This window comes from Beta vulgaris, chromosome 8 (genome assembly GCF_026745355.1).
Source record: "Beta vulgaris subsp. vulgaris cultivar EL10 chromosome 8, EL10.2, whole genome shotgun sequence".
Taxonomy (NCBI): domain Eukaryota; kingdom Viridiplantae; phylum Streptophyta; class Magnoliopsida; order Caryophyllales; family Amaranthaceae; genus Beta; species Beta vulgaris.
Genome location: NC_079209.1, coordinates 57,849,833 through 57,869,173, shown reverse-complemented (window position 1 = coordinate 57,869,173; position 19,341 = coordinate 57,849,833). Strand labels below are relative to the sequence as shown.

At 35.2% G+C, this 19,341-nt stretch overlaps 3 protein-coding genes across 3 annotated transcripts; all 3 read left to right on the top strand.

Annotated features, from left to right (window-relative positions):
- The first annotated feature begins 977 nt into the window (after window positions 1-977).
- Window positions 978-3,994, top strand: LOC104902148 (glucan endo-1,3-beta-glucosidase 8). The gene is made up of 2 exons (XM_010689840.4): window positions 978-1,954; window positions 2,571-3,994. The coding sequence occupies exons 1-2, from the start codon at window positions 1,608-1,610 to the stop codon at window positions 3,685-3,687; spliced, it is 1,464 nt and encodes a 487-aa protein (XP_010688142.2). The 5' UTR covers window positions 978-1,607; the 3' UTR covers window positions 3,688-3,994.
- A 1,153-nt stretch (window positions 3,995-5,147) lies between these two features.
- LOC104902147 (syntaxin-32) lies at window positions 5,148-11,864 on the top strand. The gene is given in 6 exon segments (XM_057391138.1): window positions 5,148-5,700; window positions 6,872-7,063; window positions 7,066-7,110; window positions 7,213-7,387; window positions 10,452-10,649; window positions 11,308-11,864. Coding segments are annotated over 6 exon segments (1,014 nt in total). The 5' UTR covers window positions 5,148-5,456; the 3' UTR covers window positions 11,468-11,864.
- Window positions 11,865-15,144: 3,280 nt separating this feature from the next.
- Window positions 15,145-19,294, top strand: LOC104902146 (hypothetical protein). Its single transcript, XM_010689836.4, has 4 exons — window positions 15,145-16,324; window positions 17,340-17,555; window positions 17,639-17,730; window positions 18,216-19,294. The coding sequence occupies exons 1-4, from the start codon at window positions 15,260-15,262 to the stop codon at window positions 18,922-18,924; spliced, it is 2,082 nt and encodes a 693-aa protein (XP_010688138.2). The 5' UTR covers window positions 15,145-15,259; the 3' UTR covers window positions 18,925-19,294.
- Window positions 19,295-19,341: the final 47 nt, after the last annotated feature.

The following is a 19,341-nucleotide window of genomic DNA, read 5'->3' as shown; positions in this document are numbered from 1 at the left end:
TTATATTAAACATTTAGGTAAGGAATTGGGATTAGATCAAGTGGTAAGTTTTTCCATCTTTTCTAGCAAAGTTTAGGGTTCAATGTCTACCTCAAGCATTTGCTTGAGATTTAGGAGGGGAGGGGGGGGGGTTGTCTGGCTTGTAATGGACATCTGGGTAAGGGTCCTGTGCGAGGGTAGTTTAGAAGAACTCTTCTTACCAATTTTTTTAAAAAATATTAAGCATCTAGGCTAGTCAAGAGATAAAAGGAATAGATTTCGAGATAATGCATATTGTAGTTGTATCTTTATATTTAACAATGGATTTGTTTTGGGAATCAGAAAATATTTGATTGATAATAAGGTTACCAAATCTTATAAATGAAAGAAAGGGAGAATAAAGTATAGTAGTAAAAGGGATCTTTTTTCCGGATGTGTCAGTGGTTAATTACAGTTTGAGGATTAGGAGTTAATTTACTTCTTTCGTTTTGAAATAAATGAAACATTTCTCTTCTTTATGTATTTTAACATAAAACTAGAAGTCCAGAACTGATAGATACATTCGATTACAGTTAAATTTATTGAAGATCATTTCTTGAAAATAACATGTTCTTACATCAATTTTAGACAATTCAAATTGGTAAGACCATCAATCTAAAGTTGAACTTGAGTTTGAGAACTAAAAAAAAGTTTGGACATTGATTCTAATACTAGTTTTAATGGAGTTTAATTAGTTTGTTTCAAGAGTCATTTAAGCTGTAATTCAAATGAGTGATTGGCTAAAACTTGTGCCTCACTCATTTTGATTTCAACTAGTTAAAATAATTATTTTTCATTTCACACTTACTAAAAAAATTGTGTTATTCCTATATCTATTGAAATAGATTTGTTCTTTAACATCATAAGAATAATTTTACTAAACACTTTTTAATATAATCCATCAACTCATATGCTTCCTTTAACCTAATAAGTTAACAAAATTTTCAATTTTTAGGCAGTAAAAAATATTCAAATAAATTTCCTAAATAAACTTGGATACAAAGTAAACCAAGTTCTTGTCAAACCCGACTCGACTCGACTCGACTTATAGAAACTCAAAATACTAATTTTCATTAGACTATTCCTATTTGCTATCATCATCATCATCATCATCAGAATTCTCACTAATGACTAATACTTATCCAAATCTGACCTAAGAAAGTAAACCTTTTAATTCTATATTCATTGGCTCATTGCATAAAAGTGATGAATAACATTAAAGACTAAAGAGTAGACCTAAGCATAACACTATGAAAACTAACTTGTAAAAGGAGTATAATGTGCTCAGCAAACCAAAAAAAATGTACACTTAATTGGAATGACAGCACTGCATAAACTGTAAACTCCCCATTTGCATGGCCCTGTAACTGAATAACAGAATTAAGAAACGAATCTCACCCACATTCTCTCTTTCTCTCTCTTCCCCTGTTTTTCTCTCTCTTCATCTACCCATCAACAAAAACACCCTCTTTCTTCTAAAATCTCACCTACCCATTTCACAACTTTGTAAAAGAAAGAGAATTCAAAGATACCCATTTCAAGATTCACTCAAATTCTCAAAAAAAAAAAGAAAAAAAACCCTAAAAAAAATGACATTTTTTCACTATAATTACTATCATCACTATACTCTGTTTTTGTTAATGGCAGCCATGATTTCTCAAAGTTTATGTGTTGGTGTGAACTGGGGAACAATTGCAACTCATCAATTACCTCCTGAAATGGTGGTTCAAATGTTGAAAAATAATGGGTTTGATAAGTTGAAGTTGTTTGAAGCTGATGATAGAATATTGAGTGCTTTAATTGGAACTCAAATTGAAGTAATGTTAGCAATACCTAATAATATGTTGGAAGAGATGAGTAGTAATGTTGATGCTGCTGTTTCTTGGGTTGAAGCTAATGTTACAACTTATTATTACTCTGGTGGTGTTAATATCAAGTTTAGTCTCTAATTACTTTTTAATATACACCAACTATTGGATAAGTATATGTTTTGATTCTTTCAAACTTCTTTATTTCATTATTTTTTGTTTCTTGATCTTAATGTATTAAAAACTTTAACATGATTAAAATTTCTTTTGTACAAAATATGATCCTTTTGTCAAATTTTGTATGTTGATTGTTTTGCTTCAAGTAAATCATGCATTATTTCCCAATTTTTATTGTACTTTGGTTGAATTTGTGGAGAATGAACTGATGAATATTTGATTGCCTTTTTATTAAGTTTTACTGGTGAAGTACAATATTAGTTAGATGTGCTTGTTCTAGAAGTTGTTTTGAACAGTTATAGAAGTGGTTTATTGGTTAATTTTTATTTCCTCCGAGTGTTTCACTTATTATGGAACGGAGGAAGTACTATTGTTTTCCTGGTTTAAGTTCTGAATTCAATTATGTCATCCTAATCAAGTTTTTAGATGTGTTAATTATAATAAATAATGTCTTATACCTTTGATTCTAATCTTTTTATGCTGATTTAATTAGGTCCTAATACCTACCATAATATGAGTGATTGGTTGGTTTCTGTTAGTAGTCTCATAATACTCTTTGTTATGCAGCTATGTTGCAGTAGGAAATGAGCCCACACTACAAACCTACAATGGCACATACCTTAAGTACATGTTACCTGCACTCAAAAACATCCAAGAAGCCCTTAATCATGCAGGATATGGTGACCAAATCAAGGCCACAATCCCCTTCAATGCCGATGTGTACTACTCTCCTGACTCGAATCCTGTACCTTCAGCCGGAGATTTCAGACCTGAAGTCCGAGACCTTACACTCGAAATCCTCCAATTTCTACACGAAAACAACGCTCCCTTCACCGTCAACATCTACCCTTTTCTTAGTCTATATGGTAACAAGAACTTCCCTATAGACTATGCTTTCTTTGAAGGCTCAAATGTGCCCATAAGAGACCAAGGTGTGGTCTATACCAATGTGTTTGATGCAAATTTTGATACTTTAGTCTCAGCATTGAACAAAGCTGGGTACCCTGACATGGACATTATAGTAGGAGAAGTAGGTTGGCCAACTGATGGTGATATCTATGCCAATGTTGAGAATGCTAAAAGGTTCAACCAAGGCCTTCTTCAACATATTTTGAGTGGTGAAGGCACCCCACTTCGAAAGGGAAAAATCGACGTTTACTTGTTTAGCTTGATCGATGAAAATGCTAAGAGTGTTGCTCCAGGGAACTTTGAGAGGCATTGGGGGATCTTCGAGTTTGATGGGATGCCAAAGTACGAGCTCGATTTAGCTGGGATGCAAGAAGATAGGGTACTAATCCCAGTTGAAGGAGTGCAATATATGGTGAAAAGATGGTGTGTTTTGAACCCAGATGCTACAGGTTTAGGGAATTTAGCTGATAACATAAACTATGCTTGTAGTTTGTCAGATTGCACTTCTTTAGGGTATGGATGTTCATGCAATCATCTATCTGTTCAAGGGAATGCATCTTATGCATTTAACATGTATTATCAGATTAAAAGTCAGGATACTTGGAACTGTGATTTTGATGGACTTGCTATGATCACTGATCAAGATCCATCAGACAGCACCTGTGAGTTTCCAATCATGATTGATTACAGCTCCTGTAGGGTACTGCACAGGGGATTATTTGAGCTTTTGTGGACAAGCATAAGTGTATGTATGATACTTTGGGTTGTTTTGTGAGTGACCCAAGATTTTTGGTAGTCATTGTAGAGGAATTAGTGGCAGGATTTCTGTGCATTTGGCTCTGTTATTACATTGACATGAAAATTGAGTGAACTGTGGATTGCAAATGTAAATTACATTTTTGTTCATGGGAATATTTGTATATTTGATAGTGTGATCAAACTCTTGATCTTTCAAAGAATGTGCACATCTTGATCAACATGGAGTGTGATTTTGTATAGTGGAAAATGATATAATCATATAATTATACTATTTGAGTTTTGGTCACCTCAAAGACATATTGAAGAAATTGCACTGATTTTTCACTTCCATATTGAGTTAAATCTCTCCTCTCTCCAAATCGTTATAATTTTTACTAATATATAATTAATGAAAGATATTTAAGTTCAAAGATGTACATTGGGAGATGTGCACAGGTTCGTGACAAAGATAAAAAAAAAAAAACAGAGGCAGTATTTAGGAAGATGAATGGTTGTGCTCTCTAGTCGAGTTTTCATCTTATTGATTTCTATGTTCTAAATGGTGAGGCTGTAAATATGTTGGTTCGTGAAGCCTTTCATTTTGGAACTTTTATACCCAAAGATGGGTTTCAGAGAAATGGTTATACCCCAAGAGCATCATAAAATTAGGACTATACAAGTTATGTGGGTGCATGGTTGATTAAGATCATTACATGCATTGCAGAAAGAGTATTCTCGATCGATATTATATCTAATAAGAGTTGCTCATGTTTGAACTTAAATTGCACTTGATCGTGATTCTGAAGTGTCCTAGCTCATATCCTTATTCTCAAGAAAATATCAAATCAATAGTTATAATAAAAGATGATTACTTCAAAGCTCAACACCTCACAGACAATAATCTCAAAAAAATAGGTAAACGATCATGAACAAGCTTTATAAACATATAAATTCATAAGGCTAAATGAATCAGAACTCAAAGACGAAGTTATATACTTCACAACTTAGGTTTATTTCTTACACAAATTCACAAACTTTTATTCAAACTCGTTGGTTTATGAAACAAACAAAACTTTACCGAGTTTCAATGCAGCTTGTTCACAAGTTTTTGACAAGCTTATCAAGTTATTCAGCGAGGCATTCCTGATAGAAGCTAAAAAAAAAAATGAAATCCAATACAAGATCGACCAACACTTAGATGATGCATACGCTTGTACGTAGAGCATGGTGCGCACACATACATGGTTAACAAGCCAAGCCAAATGTACATGAATAACAAGTCAAATGAATATATTTACATTACTAATAAGCCAAATGGACATATGTACATATCTATAGTACATGTTCATCAGCATTGTTTTTTATGTTGATAATCTAGTACTTGATGTTCATCATGTGTATAATATTCATCCTACGGACGTGGTATGTACTAATTTTCAAAGATCGACGAGTAAAATTAAATCTATCAACGTGGCATCTCTAATCACATTCACAGCTCCCTTGTTCACTCCCTTCATTCTCTTCACCTTCACAAAACTCCTGAACTCGGATGACACAATCACATCATTAAGAGAGAGAAAGCGAAAACGCTCGAACAAAAATTCACAAATTCAAAGAAAACCCCTCTTTCGTCTCAAGATCCCGAGATCTAGGTCAAAATCAAATGATCCAAAACATGGCAAATCCTCATAATCGACAGATTTAGATCTAAACTTACAAAATTCCGCCCAAATTTATTGTTGTCGGTGAATTCTGAACTATTCCAATCTCCAAAATCTAGGGTTTAGAAATTTCAATTTCTCGGCAATGAGGTCGGCGCAATCATCGTATAGAGATAGAACACATGAGTTTCAGAGCATAACAGAGAGATTAAAGAAGTCGATTTCAACAAATGGAGAGAATAATGTGAGCAGTAGTAGCAGTTTTGGTGGTAATCAAGTTAATGGACCTAGATCCGCGGGTTCGATCCATTCGGAGTTCAATAAACGGGCCTCTAAGATTGGATTTGGTATCCATCAGACTTCTCAGAAGCTCGCTAAGCTTGCTAAGTGTGAGTTTTTTTTTTTACTCATTTATGTTTTGATGATATTGGTGAATTGTTATTATTGATTGATTTTGTTTGATTTTGTTGATGTGATTATTTTTGATGAGTTTTTTGTGGTAGTTTGTGTTGAATTTAAGGATTTGTAGTTAGATTTTGGATGTTTCTGATTGGAATTGTGGAATGTGAGTGATCTGATTTGTACTACTGGAAAATTGTATGTGGTGAAATATAATAGGGATGGTTAGTGTTGAGTAATGGTATGTTTTGAAATATTACGCGTTTGCCGTGTGGCCGTGTGATTTGGTTGATGTATTAGTTGCATTGTAGAGACGTTGTATAATGTGAGTGATCACATTTGTGTTGCGGCTGTACTCGAGCCAAGCTAACGAAGTTTGAGTGAAAGAATGATTTCTGATTTTCTGATATAGTGGTGTAGAATTTGGTTGGAAAGATGTATTGTTGAGTGATCAAAATTGTTTTTGCAACTTCACCTGGACCAAGCTATGGATTCAGTGTGATGTAGTTATTTTGTGGTTCTTGAGGTAATACACTAATACTGAATATAATGGTTTTGGATCAACTTGAAATTTTCACATTTAGGGCGTGATTGTATGATGTTAGTGTGCTAAGTTACTTGTGATTGAGTGACGACAGTAATGGAGATGAAATTTCAATGAGTGCGACATACCTTGTGTTTTAGTACTTCATTTGATAATACTTTTTTGATATCTTATTAGGTATTTGAACTATGTTTGTTAATGGCTGTGTGAATTGTGATAGTAAAAAATATTATCTGTTAAAGAAGCTTTGTCATTCTGTCATGGAGAATGGAGATTTCAAGTGTTATTAACGTGTGTTTATAATCTTTTAAATCCCTGGGGCATACTCACGCTGTCCCAACTTAGTTGAAATATTGTCTTTTGCATAATCATTAAGGATATGAGAAAGATAAAATCGATGAATATTTATTTAGTATAGGAGAGAGATAAAGAGGAACCATGTGTCTAGGCTCTATAATAGATGTTTTACCAATTTTGAAACAGACCAAAAGGCAAACTGTTTCAAGTAAAAGGTGACAAAAATTCTAATTGTGGTGCTGTTCTGAACTTTGAAGTCTGTTACATTATTCAAACAATAAATTCAATCTGACTGATGTACACAATTTTCTGTTCTTCAGTGGCCAAGAGGACATCTGTCTTTGATGACCCGACTCTTGAAATTCAGGAGCTGACAGCAGTCATTAAGCAAGATATTACAGCACTTAATTCAGCTGTGGTAGACCTGCAGCTTCTGTGCAATACCCAAAATGAGAGTGGAAACATTTCCAGCGACACCACTAGTCATTCTACCACAGTTGTAGATAACCTTAAAACCGTCTAATACAGCAACACGAGTTTAAAGAAGTTCTTACCATGCTACTGAGTGGTTGCCTGACACTATGTGCTGTATTTCTTGGTGCTTTACTCAATTTAATTATTGTTCAGTTACAATCTCCTTAACATTTTCTTCACTTTGGATATATGCAGAATTTAAAGGTTCATGAGAACAGAAGGCAGTTGTATTCTGCAACCACATCTAAAGAGTCCACCAATCCTTTTGTTCGTCAGCGGCCATTGGCAGCCAAATCACCCAATGAATCCCCTGCTCCTCCATGGGCCAATGCAGCTTCAACTTCGTCCTCATTGTTTCCGAGGTAGGTATCATGAATTTGTTGTTCTTCTTCCTATGTATTAGGTCATATTGCAGAGTTACTTTTTCTTCTCCGGATGGTTAATTTATCTCATTAAATAACTTATGGGCAATTATATGATATATCTGCTGACTTTCCTGGATTTGATATGTTCTAATGGTTGTCTGATTTACAAGTTTGACATACTGTAGTCTTTCTTTTAATAAAGAAAATTTTTCTTAATTTTCCCTGGGCAAGGATTCCCGTTGCGAAATTTACCCTCTCTCACACCTCCTCACTCCTTTCCATCTGAGAAACTTGTAAATGCATTATCTCTATTTCAGTCGAAATTAAACATACAAACAGGCTGTCCTTTTTTAACTTTTGATGTCCTTGGGTTGGAACTTGGAACAATATTCACTAGAGTTAGCTGTATTAGTTTTTCCTGTCCAAAGTAATTTGAGTTGCACTGTGTCTGTTTTGTTTGTCGGAGATGAATATCCTCTTCTATTTTCTCTTTCCCTGTGTAGTTCAATGAGTTATTTTACCATGTTCCCACTTTCTAATCATGCAATGAGAATCATATTCTGAAAGTTGTGATGTGACCGAAACTCATAGAACCTTCCTACCTGTATGGATATTCGAGAGCACACTCCTTGGTTGTTCTCCATATATGACAGATGAGTGGTTGACCTCAGCTTACTTACACACACTCGCATGATAATTGGGGATTTGTATATGTTTGTTCTTATGGGCTATGGCTCCATTGATGATAGCTTGGTATACGCGAGTTTGGTAAAGTATTCACCTTTCTCTTTATTTAATGTGCACACATCGAGGTAGGTGTTAACACGATGTGTGCGGCTTTTAGAGGTGAGAAGAGTTACTCAAAATCAGTCCTGCTATTAACCCCAAGCAGGAGAACAGCGGGGAAGACTGTTTTGGTAAGACTTAAGAGTTAGAACATATCACCGACGGAAATACCTTGAATACAGTCTTCTTGGTCACAAAAAGAAACTGGCTCTACCTGTGCTCTCGCTTCGGGTTCCACCCCATTAGTACCATCTCAACTGCACCCTTGTCCTCAAGCTCGCCAGATCAAAAGCTACGGTGTATGGATTGAATGGATTATATGCGGCTGCACAACTACTTCTTTACTCTTTCAATTGGACTTGTCTCGCTTAACTCGTCGAGGAATATTCTAATTGATTTGAAGGTGGTTAGCTATTTTTTTACCTGATTTGGGCCGTCCCCCCCGCAGAAAGGAAAGGAAAAGTTTACCCGCTCATAATGATTGTAGAGTATTTTCGGGTTGGAGGTCTAATAGTAGTCACATCAAGTCCTCCCCCTCTTACTCAGGGAGGAATACTAAACAAAGCGAGGAATTCCATATCTTTCTTTATTGGCCTATTCGAGCAGGTTATGACATTCTCGTCTGTAAATACATTTTAAGAAGCATTGGTTGATGAAGTTGATGTGGAAAACGAATATAGATTTGAGAAGATATTGGGAGCCTGGTTTTACTAATTTTGGCTGGGAGTAGAGATATGCACTTTCCACTCTTGAGGGTTAAGAAAAAAAATTAGAGAACTTCCTGAAAATGCCTAGATATAGGTAATTATTACTCCCTCTGTCCCAAATTATTTGCTACATTTGCTTTATCACAAAGACCAAGGAGGGAGTGGGGACCACTGCCATAACAAGAATTAACAAGAAAGCAAATAGGCAAATTGTGGGACCTATGTATTATATATGGAAATATTTACAAAACCCAAGAGAGAGTGATGGCAAATTTGTAAATAAAGTGTGGGACCTATGTACTATATATGGAAATATTTGCAAATGTAGCAAATAAATTGGGACACACCTAAATGGCAAAATGTAGCAAATAAATTGGGACGGAGGGAGTATTAATGAAGCAATCTCAAAAGTTTCAATCTGACTTCTGAAGAGATGCCTTTTGAGTTTATATCACTTTTCTTCATTTAGGGTGCCTAAAGAGATGCGGGAAGGGGCTGCCTTGGGTTTTTTAATTTTTTATCATGATGCTCTTTTTTTTTTGTCTTGGTATTGATGTGGTGGTAGATGAATGTAGACTAAAGTAATGTTCTCTTTGGCGGAGTTGTCGTCTCCGTGATGAGATCTTGTTATAGTGGTTTCCTTCAAGGGTATTTTCAACGTAGTCCTGTTAGTTTGAATGAGATGAGTAGTTCAGCCGTAATCTTATTCTTGATCTGCTATGGGTCTCTAGGCTGACTTCCTGCTAATCCAGTAGGTTCCTACTTCTCAATTAATATTGATCTTTGATAACGAAATATGATTGGAAGAACTTACATGTGATAAGTTATGGCTTTACAGAAGAAGAATAAAACAAATTATTATACCCCAAACCAATAGCATGAGGAGGGAAGACATACTGTACTCTGGTGCACATGATGAAGCCCTGGATACCATGTGACTATCCCCCAGTCAATCTCAATCTCCCCCCTCTCGAACCAAATATAAGAACAAGTAATTGAAGTTTTGATAAGTTGCAGAGCTTTTTCTTTGAATTGTGATGGTTTTCCCCCTTGCATGTGAACCTTATGTTGTCAAGGAAAGTGGCTTTTACTGTTCAGCCGGTCATGGCTGTTTTTTCAAGCAACCTCTATTTTTGTAACTGTGGTTTATACCTAACAAACCCAAATTACAGAGAGAATAAGCGAACTAGGAGGTGGCGTTGGACTTTATCATCTTCAAGTTGACATTGTACTTGGTCGCCTTTAGGATTTGGCTTGACCTTTATGCATATTGTAAATCTTGTTGATACCTGGAGCTCTCTTTCTCTTCGAGTATTACTTAGCTGAAGATCTTAGTATGAAGAAGCTCATTCTACTGTTGACTAAGAAGAATAGAAATTTATGTAATTATGAATAGCTATTGATGAGAACAACTTGCTTAGAATTGATATCCTAGAAGAGTTGGTAATAGTAATACACAATACTTACTATAAAGGGCTATCCTCTCTAAACTCATCCTTGCTTTTTAGATGGATAGAATTTTACTTCTAAGTTTAGGTGCAGGCTTCATTGCTTCTCAAATTTTGCAGAAAAGCAGCAGATGGGGAATCTCAGCCATTACTGCAACAACAGAATCAACAGCAGCAACAGATGGTTCCATTACAGGACACCTATATGCAGAGCAGAGCTGAAGCCCTTCAGAATGTGGAGTCTACCATTCACGAATTAAGTAATATATTTACACAGTTGGCGACAATGGTGTCACAGCAAGGAGAGATTGCAATCAGGTTTGCAGCCTGTAGCCTAAATTAGTTGTTTCAATTCACATAAATTTATGCTCGTATGTGTTAGTGATGACAATTTTGAAGCTATTCTGAACATCTAAAGCATTGGGTTTGCTCAGATTGGACTCTATTATGAACCATGCTTGAATGATGCCTTAGCGGCCCTTAGCTAGATTGAATGATGCCTTAGCGGCCCTTAGCTAGCTGCTGCTTGTAACATTCTTGTGCTCTGTGAAATTGGTTGCTTTTCCATGTTGCTGAGTTATGGATGTAGCTCAAACTTGCTTTTTTTTTTTGGCTTTATCAATCCCTGGCTTCTCTCTATAGAACCAAATTATATTATTTGGATTTCTTCTCATTTCGTGTAGTTGGATTTTTTTATTCAAGAGCAACCTTAAGAGAACACCTTTTCAAGTGACATGTTATCTTTAGGGGAAAGCATAATTCCGTGCTAAGCCAGCCATCATAATTGCACTCTCTTTGTAAAAATTAAAGTCCTTGGCCATTTAGCCCTGAAAGGACATAATAGACGCCATTAATACATTACGTATACCAGTTATATGCTGTGTGCATTTTTCGGAAGCAGTTGCTTGACAAAGTTGGCGTGCATCTCTATTGTGAAGTTGATTTGTGATCTAAACTGGATTTGGCACTATTGCAGGATTGATGAGAACATGGAGGATACTCTTGCAAATGTTGAAGGGGCGCAGAACCAGTTGACCAGGTATCTTAGCAGTATATCCTCAAACAGATGGCTGATGATCAAGATATTCTTTGTATTGATTGTATTTCTGATGTTCTTCCTATTCTTCGTTGCGTAAATGTCATTCAAAGAACCTTTTTGGCTGAGTATATACGTTGAGAAAAAATTTAAATGAAAAATAAAGTAAATTGCTATTGTAGATTCGGCTCGATCGAACCTCATTTTAGATTGCTTTTTTTTCATTTTTTTTCCTTGGTGGAAGAGGAGAGTGGCGGCAAAGTTTAAGTGTTGGATTGGAGTAGGTTAATTTTTTTGGCAAAACAATATGTAATATCTCATGATTGTTGTAAGCATTACTAAATGGTACTTCTAGATGACAGGTTCTGTTAGCTCTCTGTTCCTGTCTTTTCTCTTGGTTTTCGCCATCACGTTATTCATTATTTGATTTATGAGAATGTAATATTGACCCCGTGGATAATATACCTACAAGAATTAGAGAAAATATATTTTATTTATGAGCTCGATTTCATTATTTATTTATATCTATCTCAAGTGGGTAGATTATCGATTATGTATGAAAAGCTTTTTTCAACAAATTATGCTTCTAGTCATGTAAAATCTTAAGCAGATTCTTTGTATTGCTGCCATGCACTGAGTTGTGACCCCGATCTCATTTGTGTATGGTATGAATTTCAAAAGACCTAATGAAAGCAATGATGAAATGTGGATTTGTTTTTACCAAGTAGATTGTTCATCTGACATCGCAAATACTAAAAGGTGGTACTTTTATAGTTTTATTACAATAATGGCTTTAGTAAATAGTACTACTGCTACTTAAAACTTAAAAGAGACTTGTGAATTGTTACTACTCCGTAGTGCCAACTGCCAATGTGCCATAAAGATTGCTGCCATAATGCCATTCACCTTAAACAGGTTTTATAATTTTGTATGTTGTTTTTCCATTGCAACAATTGAATTTTCATGTTAGTCAATGTACAACTTTAACTATTAATATTTTTAATTATTTTTTAATGTAAATTATACAAATTTGATATTTTAAAAATATATATAAACGAATCCAACAAGTATATTTTTCTTTACGTAAAAATCACAATAGATAGTTAAAGGGTGGTGATTGACGAGTGAATAATGTAAAAGTCTCATTATTGCAATAAAAAAAAAAGGATGAAATATATTATTTATTGTGACGATAATTGTTTCTTATGTGCAATATTAAAACCAAGATATGGAAAAGTGACCTGTTTGCAAATTAACTAAAATTTCAAGCAAGTAGCTTACCACTGGAGTGGAAAAATTAGTTGTAGCTAGAAGGAGCAACCTGCCCAAACAAGCTACACTGCTTGGTTGAAATAAAGAAAACAACTTCCACCTAAATTGTAACATGTGTCTAATTTATATTATTTATTTTTCAAGCAGGTTACTTTTTGTTATATTGGAGTGCTTTGTAGCTTGAAAATGTAATAGCTTAAAAAGCTGATGTGGCAAGTCAAACTATAAGGTGTTGTAACTTACTATTAGAGTTGCTATTAGAGATTTCTCACCCTTAGTATCTTTAACATGGTTTTATGCCTTTGTTTAAGTACAATCAATGCTTATGCATGCTCTAGAAATTTGAGCCGAAGGAGGGCTTCCCCTCTAGTTTTCTTCAATGTATGAGATCTATGAATACGTTACTTATTAGTTGTGGTCTTGAATTTAGAAGATCCATATGAAACTCGATATCAAAATACTTCCTCCGTTTCATTTTAAATGCAACAAAAGGTATTATTTGTGAGATATAAAATATTCTTTTGTTGCATTTGAAACGAAACGGAAAAAGTATTAATATTCTTATCAATATTTCTTCCACCTCAGATAAAATGGAGTGCTCAAAAGAAAGAGAGAGTTGGGCTGTCAAAGTGAAGAAGAGACAAATGGACAAATGCATAACTAACATTTCTATTAGTTAAAGTAGTGCATTAAAAATCGTAGAAGCTCCTCAAGTTCTTACAATCCTTTGTGTGAGAAAGAGGAAATATCATTTCGAAAAAAGAAAAGGTTAATATATGCAATTTTTAGAATTGCAAATAATATATTTTCTAAAATAATATTAATTTAAAAACCTATAACATAATCACATGTTAATCAATGTGATTAATGCTTAATATTGTCATTTTTAGCTTTTTATATACAACCCTAAGGATTACATATATTATTTTCCTTCAGAAAATCATTCAATATTTAGTGTATAATGCAATCATAACATTATAACAGCGCATAAAAAAATACTCCCTCTATTTCAAAATATGAGGCCAACACGATATTCGAGGTTGAACTTTTATCGTTAAACACTCTTAGGACATATTCTCTTCGGCATAAAACAATTGAATTGATCTGATTGCAACTTAATTGAACTGAACTGATTGCAACTAAATTGAATTAGTTTATACTAATAGTAATGCTTATAAATAAATTAGAAAGTGAACTGAACTGAATTGAACTGATTGCAACTTAAATGAAAATAAGTTGGAAAGAACATATCCTTAATAGTATTACTCCCTCCGTCGCAAAATATAGTTCCCATTTCCATTTTGGATGTCCCAAAATATAATTCCCATTTTCATATTTAGTTTCACATTTTTCCGTAATTTGTCTAGAAAAACCGTGCCCCATCATTTATTTGCTTCTTGAATTTTGTTCTTTTCCTTTGTTTATTCAACCAATGTTACAATTAATGCTCTTTCACAATTATTCTCCATTCTCTCTCCTAAAATCATTTTTTTTCCATACAACATTTATTTAAATAAGGAAAATGAAATAAAATAAAATAAATCAAGCATTTATTACCTCAACTGATGTGAAAATGTGTCTTGAATTCTTAAATTGTTTCCATTTAAAGAAATGTATTTAATGCTTATATGTAGCCCTAAAATCATTTTTTTTTCCATACAACATTTATTTAAATAAGGAAAATGAAATAAAATAAAATAAATCAAGCATTTATTACCTCAACTGATGTGAAAATGTGTCTTGAATTCTTAAACTGTTTCCATTTAAAGAAATGTATTTAATGCTTATATGTAGCCCTAAGAGTATGTCCATTGGTTGGTCCACTGACAGTTCATGAGTAGAGAGAAGGCTAAAAAAATAATAAACAATTAAGAGAGAGAACCAAAGGGAGGAGAGAGAGGCTTGCCCAGTTCATGAATATGGACCGTTTACAAAAGAAAAAAATCTGAAAAGTATCACTTGGGTGTGACAAGTGGCAAAGTATTATTGGTTAATGGGAAATGTGATGACCCCAAAAGTTGGTCTAACCATTGGGAGTAAGAAAATAGAAGTTTTTGAGTAGATTGGATATGAGTGATGTGAAGGAAAGAGAAATTAATATAGTATTTGATAAACCCTTTAAAGAGTCTAACCATTGAACATACTCTAAGGACTACATATAATATTACCCTCTAAATAAACAAAAAAAATCTTTATTATCTTTCTTAAATTCTACTTGCATAAATTACTGTGAAAAATGAGAACTATATTTTATAAAAAAGAATATTAATGATCAAAGTTATATGTGAATGTGTTCTTTTGGAACGGAGGGAGTAATTAACATACACTTTGTAATTGAAAAACTTTACACCGCCTTATCCGCCTCCCCAATCACGCAAACAGTAAGAGCAACAATAACATTAGTACATTACAAATTACTCTAATCTACAGCAACGTAACGGTCCTTTACATTTACTACATTCAAATTTTCAAATCCCACACCCAGACAAAAAAGCGGGACAACCGTTAATTCTCCTCCCTCAAATTCAAAAAAAATTAACCCCATATCTCATAACGTCTCTCTTTTCTTCTTCTTCATCTTCCTCACAAAATAACTCTTATCACCTTGAAACACTCAACAATGGCGTCTTTAAACCCAGGAATCCTCCTAAAACTCCTTCAATCCATGAACACAAACACAAAACCTACTGGTGAACATCGTTCTGCTCTTCTTCAAGTCATCGGAATTCTCCCCACTTTATCAAATTCTCTCTCCTCCTCAAATTCCACCATTAACAACAACAATCTTGATCTTTGGCCTAACCATGGCTTCCTTCTTCAACTCTCAGATTCCAAAAACTCAACCTACATTTCTCTCTCTGATCGTGACACTGATCTAATCCTCTCTAATAGAATTCAATTAGGTCAATTTATTTACCTCGAACGTTTTTTATTCGACCCATCTTCTCCAATTCCTTTCGCTACTGGGATCCGACCCGTTTCAGGGAGACACCCTTTTATCGGGTCACCGGAGCCTTTAAGTATTAGGGTTTCTAAGGAGAAAAGGGATTTTGTAATTCAACCGGTTTCGGATACAAATGATTCAATTGATCCGATTTTATCACTTATTCAGAGAAAGAAGAAAGAAAATGATCAAAATAAGGAGAATTTGGGGGTTGGAGTGACCCCACAAAGGTTTACTTCGCCGGCGGCGGTGAAGACGGCGGCGAGAAGGGCGGTGTCGGTGGGGAAGAGAGAGAAAGAGAGGGACCCATCGCCGGTGGTGAAGGTGAAGAGGTCGGTGTCACCGGCGCCGTCAAAGTGTGTTGTGCCGAGTTTGGCGGCTGCGGCAAAGGTAGATGAGGGGAAGAAGTTAGGGAGGGAAGCGGCTATTGTTGTGCCTTCAAGGTATAGGCAGCCATCGCCGACAGCAGCGAGGAGGGCGGGATCACCAGGGGTGAGGAGGATGTCGTTGTCGCCTGCTAGGAGGTTGTCCAGTGGTGGTGGGAGTACAGGGAATAAGAAGAGGGTTAGTGGTGGTGGGATTGTTAGTGGGATTGGGAATTTGAAGGTTTGTGATGGGAAGAGTGGAAGTAGTAGTAGTGGAGGAAGAAAGAGTTGGGATGAAGGAGAAGTTAAGGAGAAGAATTGTGGGGGTGGAAATGGAAAGAATAAACCTGATTTGCAGGCTCTTATTAGAACTCAGGTATAACTTCAATTAATTCAATGGATTTTATCTAATTGATTCGAGAATCTACTTTATCAGTTTCAGCTAACTTATCAGTTTCAGTTCAATTTCAGCTAGTACTGGCGAACATAGACTAAGTATCAATTTCGTGTTTGTTAATTTTGATTTGACATCATGCCATGAATGGTTTTTGTGAAGATAGATGTCAATTCTTGAGCTAGATGGTTACTTTTTAGAATCACTTAATCATGATTTTTTTTTTTTGAGTAGCTATGATAGTAGTCAAGAGTTGATAGTGGTGGTTGTGGATGAGTTTTGTGAGGATAAAAGTGTGTTCTTGAGTTTAGCATTATTATAAGATAATCATGGAATTGTTTGATCTCTCAATATGTTTGTAGTCTTGGCTTTATGTATCTAATATAGAAATGAGTTGATTATGAGCTTGGCCAGGGATGAATATAAATTTAATAGAACATTGGCAAACTCTAAACAATAGTACTCAAGAATTTCGCAAGCTAAAGCTAATTGTTGCACGTTTGCAAATGTGGTTTTGTGGATGTGTTACATGAAAAATTATTTGGTTATTTTGGATGGTTGCAAAAATGGAGTTGTGTTTTTGGAGCTTCTGTTTAGTAATATTATTCCATGAGGTTTTTTTTTGGTTCTTTGATTTCAGATACTTCCAATGTTTTGCAGTTCTTTCATATCTGTTTAGCTCATGCTTTATGAATTTCTCTTAGGAGATTGAGTTGGTGAACCTAATTTAAGTAGTTGATTTCTTCCCCATGATTTGTGTAAGGTACAAAAAAATGTATTGATGTTAAATAAATGGCAGTGTTAAACTCTAGAGGCCATAAACTCAGGCAAGCGTCGTAAGCATTTTCTTGTTTTGTTCGAATATCACTATATGATATTATGGTTCTGAACCAACTGCAGTGCACTTATTTTCATCAATTGCAATTGTTCATGATTTTCCATGCTAGATTGCTATCTAATGGAAGTGCATTGAATCTGTTGGTTTTAAATAATGCAGGCTGCTTTATCTCGCCGTTTAAGTGATGCAAATAGTTACGAATCAAAAGACGATATGTCTACTGATGGAAAGTCCAAATCTAGCGCGCCTGAAGATTGTATGGTGTTTGACAAGCCAACAGCTTTGGCTGCAGGAATCACCATTCATGACAAGAAATGGACTGATGGTAGCATACCCTTGGACTCTGTACCATCCAGCCTTGCAAAGCTTGGAAAGGTAGGCAGATTTTCACATCTTTCTTCTGCTCATTTTTGAACTGCTGAAGTTCTTAGTTTTGCACATGTTTGCAATAACTCTAGGAGGCAATCCAAAGAAGGGCGATTGCTGCTACTGCTGCAGCTGAAGCTTTGCAAGAGGCTCTGGCTACTGAGTCAATTGTAAGGAGTTTAAGGTAACTTACTCTCTTTAACAAACTATGAGTCCTAAACTCTTTTGTTATTAATGACATTATTGTCAAAGGATAACCCACTAGGCTTAGAGTTGGCAATATCTGATTTTGTACCAATAACCAAACCAAAATTTGACCTGAAGTTAATGAAAGAAACTCAAGTCGACTCTCTTTATCATGTTTTATAATATGTTGTATGTTCGAATTATTTGTAGTACAACCCTACATTGACCGGAATCCAAACCTGAACTTGGCCTGAGCCGAATTAACCGCCTTAAGAAAATAGGGTGACATGTATGCTTATATATCTCTAGTATCTCAGAAGGTTGTTTGTTTGATAGAACTTACATCAAGGATAATCTTTTTGAAAATCGAGAAAATAGAGCCAAATGTTACTAGGGAATGTCTATGGCAGTGCAACTTGACTTGTCTATACTCTTATGTTGCCTGAATGACAAGCAATGACATGATTCGTTCTTGTTCTTCAGCATGTTTTCAGATCTGTGTTCTGCATCAAAAGCTGGAAACCCTTTACCTACAATAGACCGATTCCTATCCATCTATGACAATGCCTCGCGATCAGCTACCATTGTTGAGTCTGTTTCATCTACCCATTGTTCTGAAACACCTGATACTGTCATCTCTACAGAGCAATCCAAGTCTGCTTCTGCTTGGGTTGAAGCTGCTCTCTCTACTGATCTCGCCATTGTTTCCCTTCTCACTGGCCAAAACTCTGAGACTCTACCACCTTCCTTACCAAAGAGTTCATCAAAACGTCAGTCCATAGGAAAATCAACCAAAAACCACTCAAAAACTTCAACATTGCTAGAATCACCACCAAAAGGAAGATGGACACGAGGCCATGGTATTAGGGAGACCATAGAGCTAGCAACTACTTTGAAGTCCGAGATGGAGTCATGGTTCCTTAAGTTTGTTGAAGAGTCATTGGATGCTGGGTTTCGTGTTTTCAGTGAATGTGTCAACAATGGCAGCAAGAAATTGCCTCTTGAATGTGGATCAATTGCTGCAATTTTATCACAGTTGAAGAGGATAAATGATTGGTTGGATTTAGTTGTCAAAAAAAGAGATGAAGTCTTAACTGAGAAGATTGACAAATTAAAGAGGAAGATCTATGGATTTGTTATTCAGCATGTTGGAACAACTTTTGATAACTCCAACCCAATTTCTTCATCTTGAAGAGTCTCAGCCTCTGGAATTACTATAATAAGAGGGTGCTTATCGACAATTTGTGAACTATTTTTCTTTGTGTTGTCTTAATCTTGTAGAGTTCCTACTATTTTTCTCTAATTTGCTTCCTTCGCAAATGAATTATTCATATTTTTTGCTTCTAGAAATGGAAATTTCTGGCTCCAATTTTCACAGCTGATCTTGGTTAGAGTATATTGCATGTCACCTTGTATTTTATGCAACGCATTCATAATTTCATATGAATACTTGCAAAGCACAGAATGTCTTGTCTTTCCCAAGCAACAAGAAGGATAATGTCTAGAGGTCGGAATTTAGATATATATATATATCGATTCCAAGTTATATTCAAGACGTATAATTCAAGTTGATTGGGTTTTTCTCAGTAAAAACATTATGTAAAAAGAT